At 44.5% G+C, this 5,704-nt stretch overlaps 1 protein-coding gene across 1 annotated transcript in view; it reads left to right on the forward strand.

Annotated features, from left to right (window-relative positions):
- PTGIS (prostaglandin I2 synthase) overlaps positions 1 to 5,704 on the forward strand; it is a 32,086-nt gene that overhangs the window by 13,332 nt on the left and 13,050 nt on the right. The window contains exon 6 of the mRNA XM_011365986.2: positions 4,053 to 4,234. Coding sequence (XP_011364288.2) covers positions 4,053 to 4,234 — 182 coding nt within the window. The remainder of the gene's footprint in view (positions 1 to 4,052; positions 4,235 to 5,704) is intronic.

A 5,704-nucleotide genomic window follows, 5' to 3' on the forward strand; every position in this document is an offset into this window, starting at 1 on the left:
TTATGGGCATTTCTCTAAAGACTTTGATGAAACATCTTTTTATGTTTCACCAGCCATTTGCTTTTCTTTTCTGCAAGTTACCTACTCATATCTCTTAACGTTTTTCAGAGTCAAATCCTAGAAGTTCGGTATTATTATATCCATTTTGCAGGTAAGGAAACGGGGGCTCAGAGTGGTCACTTGTCATAGACATGCAGCTGGCTGGTAGGTGGCAAAGCCGGCAAAATGAAAACCTGCTCTGACTGCAAAATCCTGTGCATAAAACACCTGGCACATCCCAGCACCCGCTGCTTCACCGGGAAAGAGTAGTTGGTTCCTCCATTGCCCTTTTCTTCATACAGACGGTCCAGGGAAGTCTGGGTAGATGCAGAGGGGCGGGACCCTCCTTCATGCTGGGAGCCGCACCTAGGCTGGTTATAGGAAGGCTCCATCTCCCACTGTGGGCAGCAGGTGGCGATGTTGGGGAAGGTTTCTCAGGTAGAGGCTGGAGGCTCGTGGGCAAACCTACCCTTAAACCTTATGGGCATGTGCAGCCTCTGGAAGAGCAATTTGGCAGAAAGAACTTATCGTTCAAGGTCAGCCACTCCAGAGCTTGGGCTCTTAACTGGGCTCCCCTGCCTCTTGTAAAAAAAAAAAATTCAGTATTGCAGAAAAGGGCAATTCTCTTTTGAGAATTGTTATCAATTTGACGTTATCCTTCTAAAATAGTGCTGTGTAGGATGCAAGCCACATAAGCAACTTTACAATTCTTATTAGACACATTAGCAAAAAAAGTGAAAGAGGTGAAATCAATTTTAATAATACATTTTCTTTAACCCAATATATCTAAAAATATTAGCATTTCAGTATGTCATCAATATAAAAATTATTGAGATATTTTACATTTTGTCACTCAGGCTAAGACTTTTACTTTTACTCACGGCACATCTCAGTTTGGGCCAGCCACATTTCAAGTGCTCAGTAGCCGTGCGTGACTTGTGGCTGCCCTGTTGGACAGGGCCATTCTAGACCATTCTCCCAGTGTTAAAATACAGTATGAGCCCAAGTTATACTGTGATCCAAATCTACAGTGAGCCACTATTTTCCCAGTGGGAAGGTTTTGTTTTGTTTTGTCTTTTTTTATTTTTGGTCAACTAAGTATAGAAATAATTAGGAATGGAAATGAAATAGTTAAATTTGCCCTTACAGATGTTGTTGACATCTGTAGTTAAGCTCACACGCTATATAACCTGACCACTTAGAAATTTTGTTTTGTTCATACTTTCACATTCCGGGAAATGGTTATATTCAGACTCCACCTTCGACATCAGCATCTCGCCCATCAGCAGGCCTGATAGTAGTAACAGCTAATTCTTGTGTAAGGTGTAGTGTGTGCCCTGTGCTGTTCTAAGGGCTTGATAAATGTTAGCTGATTTGATCTATGGATCCAATACATGCTATGTTTTTTTACCTTTTGTTTCAGTCCAATTTTTTATTGTACAACGCCATCTTTGGCTCATTTGCCAAATGACATTCACATAACTTCCTTTTTTGAATTGTGGTAAAATACACATAACATGAAATCTGCCATTTTCAAGTGTATCATTTTGTGGCTCTAAGTACATTCACAGTGTCGTGTCACTGTACCATTATCTATTTCCAGAAAATTTTTATTATCCCAAACCGAAGCTCTGTTTCTATTAAACAGTAACTCCCATATCCCCCTTCCTCAACCCCTGGTAACCTTTATTCTACTTTCTGTCTCTGTGAATTTCCCTACTCTAAGTACCTCATATAAGTGAATCATAACAATAGTGCTCCTTTTGTGTCTGGCTTATTTCATTTAGCACAATGTTTTCAAGATTCATCCATGTTATAGCATGCATCAGAATTTCTTTCTTTGTAAAGGCTGAATAGTATTCCATTGTGTGGATAGACCATACTTTATTTATCCGTTCATCTGTTGATGGACATTCGAGTTGTTTCCCCCTTTTAGCTGTTGTGAATAATGCTGCTATGAACATTTGTGTACAAGTATCTGTTTGGATCCCTTATTTTAGTTCTTTTGAGTATATAGCCAGGAGTGAAATTGTTGGATTGTATGATAATTCTATATTTAACTTTTTGAAGAACTGCCAAACTTTTCCACAGTGGCTGGACCATTTTACATTCTCACCAGCAATGTACAAAGTTCCAATTTTTCCATATCCTTGCTTATTTTACTCACTTTTTTTTTTATATTAGCCATCCTGACAGGTGTGAGGTGATCTCTCAAAGTGGCTTTGATCAGTATTTCCCTAATGATTAATGGTGTTGAGCATCTTTTCCTGTATTTACTGGCCATTTGCATATCACCTTTGGAGAAATGTCTATTCAAGTCCTTTGCCCATTTTTCAAATTGCGTTGTTTGTTTTTTTTGTCGTTGAGTTGTAGGAGTTCTTTATATATTCTGGGTGCTAGAACCCTATCAGATAGATGATTTGCAGATATTTTCTCCTCTTCTGTTGGTTGTCTTTTCATACTGCATTGCTTCGTAAAGTCATCCTTAAAAGCCATGTTCACTGTGATATTCAACACTTGTAAATGGGCTGTCCGACCTCAGAGAATGCCAGTTATTTCTAAATATGTGTTAAATTTCTGTTCCTCCTTTGTTAGCTCTCTCATCAGATGACTCTGATAAGCATCCTAGCATCAACTGAGGTGGCTGCAAAGCTTTCTGCACCCTGCACTCACCTGTTTAAATTCTCGTGTGTCTGGCTTCTACCAGCAGAGATTTTGACAAGATTAATCTGGAGTGGGTTCTGGGCATCCAGGCATTTAACACCCCCGAGTTTTAAACTCCAGTGCTCCCAAAGTTGGGAAGCACAGGAAAATAATGTATTTTAGATGAATAATGGGCTTGTTGCTTAAAATTAAGGAGTATGTCACTTGAAACTGTGTCTAGAGGTTGAAGAAAAGCATATGGAGCATATTCTTTGAAAATGTAACTAAGATACTTAAAAAATGTGTTTAACCTACATTTGCTGCCCTTTTAAACACCGTGTGGTATGCAGCCTGGTTTAGAACCACTGGGTGGTTGGGTTTTCCTGAAACACTGCTTCATGGTTCAAAAAAGTCAATGAGAGAGTTTCTAGAACTTTGGAATTTCGTGGCAATCCAAAGCAACTCGCACTTTTCCAAGGAGTGATTTGGGAAAACTAAATCTTATATTGTGCATGTAGGTATAAATATAGTCTCATCTTATAGCATTAGCACAATATATAAATAATAAGTACCTGGCTTTATTCCCTCAGGAGTCTGCCCTTGAGTGCGTCTGTGTTCATAAAAGACTTCTCATAATTTTCCAGAACATAACACTCCACTGTGAGGTGGTGATTGCTGACTGGTGGTCCGCGGGCCACAGTTGACCTTCAGACATGCTCGTGTGGCTTGCACAGTGATTAAACATTTCTCACTTAGATGCTAACCTTAAAAAACCCTTAGAAGATGCCACATGAACATCTTGATATTCAGCTTCTTCTGAGAACCAGGCTCTCTGGCTAGGGGCACATTGGCCCACAGGGCTGGTTGGTAGAGCTGAGCAGGGGCCACCCCGACCCTCCCATTGCCCACAGCCCTGTCCTGGCCCTTTTCCCTTCTTTACTTTACCTATCTTCTTTGGAGGTAGTTGAGTTTGAGGCCCCAGACCAACCTGGCCCCTCTCGATGGCAGTTAGGTTGTTTCTGATGTCTCCTGAATGAAGCTTTGCTAAGCTCGGTGTTTCATGCTCTTCTCCCTGCTGTGTAAAGAACCACCATTCATTTAATACATATTTACTCAGCACCTACTATGGACCAGGTGATGGGGACACAGGCCAATGAAACAGACAAGGCCCCTTGTTCCTGTCCACTGGAGGTGAGACAGTAAGCAAGTCAACGTTTAAAGGGCTTCCCTGCAGCCTTTCTCAGAGGAACCTCCCTCCCCCATGGAGGGGAGTCACCCGGAAGACCCTTGGCCTCCTAGCAGGTCAGGGCTGGGTGGCCCTGGGCTTGGGTGGATCTGTAACCTCCACCCTCTGTGCTCTGTCTCTGCAGGGGATAAGGACCGTGTGTCCAAGGTCAAAGGTCGACTCTGGAAGCTGTTGTCCCCAGCCAGTGTGGTCACCCGGGCCGACCGGAGCAGCTGGCTAGAGAGTTACCTGCTGCACCTGAAGGAGATGGGTGTGTCGGAGGAGATGCAGGCGCGGGCTCTGGTGCTGCAGCTTTGGGCCACGCAGGTGGGCACGGCGTGTGAGTGGGAGCATGCAGGCGTGGCGTGCGGTTCCGTATGTGAGTGTGGATGTGAGTGTGCACGTGCGTGTGAGTGTGCACATGCGTGTGTGCATTTGGTGTACACTTGTGAGTGTGCATATATGTAGGTGTGTATTTGTGAGTGCATGTGTGTGTTAATGTAGGTGTGTATTTGTGAGTGCATGTGTGTGTTCATGTAGGTGTGCACTTGTGAGTGTGCATATGTGTATGTGTGCATGTAGGTGTGCATTGGTGAGTGTGTACCAGTACGAGTGTGGATGTGGGTTTGTACACACACGCCAGCCGTCTGCCCCAGTTCCCTGACTCAGCTGTGAAACAGTATCGTGAACAGGGTCATTCATTCAGTATCGATTTTTTTTTTTTAATTGGGAAGTGTTACACTTATAGGAAAGTTGTGCAAATAGTTTGATGAACTCATATGATTCTTCCGTTTCTAACATTTTACCGCTTTTGGTTTCCTTCTCTCTCTCTTCCTGTGAGTATTTTATTGAATCGTTTGCAAATAAGCTGCAGACATCATGATTCTTTACCTCTAAATACTCCAGCGTGCATCTTCTAGGAGCAAGAATTTCCTCTCACATGGTCACAGGACAATGACCAAGTTTTGCCAGTTGTCCCATAGTATCCCCCATGGCTCTTCTCCATCCAGCATCCAATTCAGGATCACGTGATGCATTTAGACATTCTGCCTTTTTAGTTTTCTTTTATGTGGACTAGTTCCTGTGCCCTTCATTGTTTTCCTGACATTTTCGAAGTGCGCTGACCAGTTATTTTGAAGAGTCATTTAAAGTTTCCGCTGAATACTTACCGTAGACCATCAAGACCCGACTTCGAGTGGACTATGTTTTAGCCGGGGTGGGGGTGGGGCAGACAGTCAAGGAAACATATGTAGGATGATTTTAGATGCTGAAATGCAGGATATAAAACAGGGTGACGAATAGCGAGGTCCTGGCGGGGGGCGGTCTACTCTAGCCAGGGTGCTCAGGGAGGCCTCCGAGGAGGTGACGTTTAAACGGAGCCCTGGATAATGAAGAAGAGGACATCTGGGGACTCGGAGAAGGTGAGAGGGGAGAGTATTCCGGGCAGGGGCGACCGCAGACGCAAAGGCCCGGGGGTTGGATCGTGCCAGGCGCGTAGGTAACAGCAAGGGGTTGAGCGCGGCTGCTGCCGAGTGAGGCCGGCGAGTGGGACTCAGGGAAGAGGTCACAGGGGGCCTGTGGCTCCTGGTGAGTAAGGACGTGGGATTATTCTCCGGGCGAGGTGGGAACTCTGGGGGGCGGGGTGGTTCTGAGCAAAGCGGGGGACAGAATCTGAGGAGCACAGGCAGAAGGAGGGACCCCAGTGAGGAGACAGTGACGGCAGGACCAGGCGGTGGCCATGGAGGTGAGGAAATGGATGGATTCTGGAAACAAAGGGAAGTCACCACCAGTGGGTGG

The sequence above is a fragment of the Pteropus vampyrus genome, unplaced genomic scaffold (assembly GCF_000151845.1).
Source record: "Pteropus vampyrus isolate Shadow unplaced genomic scaffold, Pvam_2.0 Scaffold117, whole genome shotgun sequence".
NCBI lineage: Eukaryota > Metazoa > Chordata > Mammalia > Chiroptera > Pteropodidae > Pteropus > Pteropus vampyrus.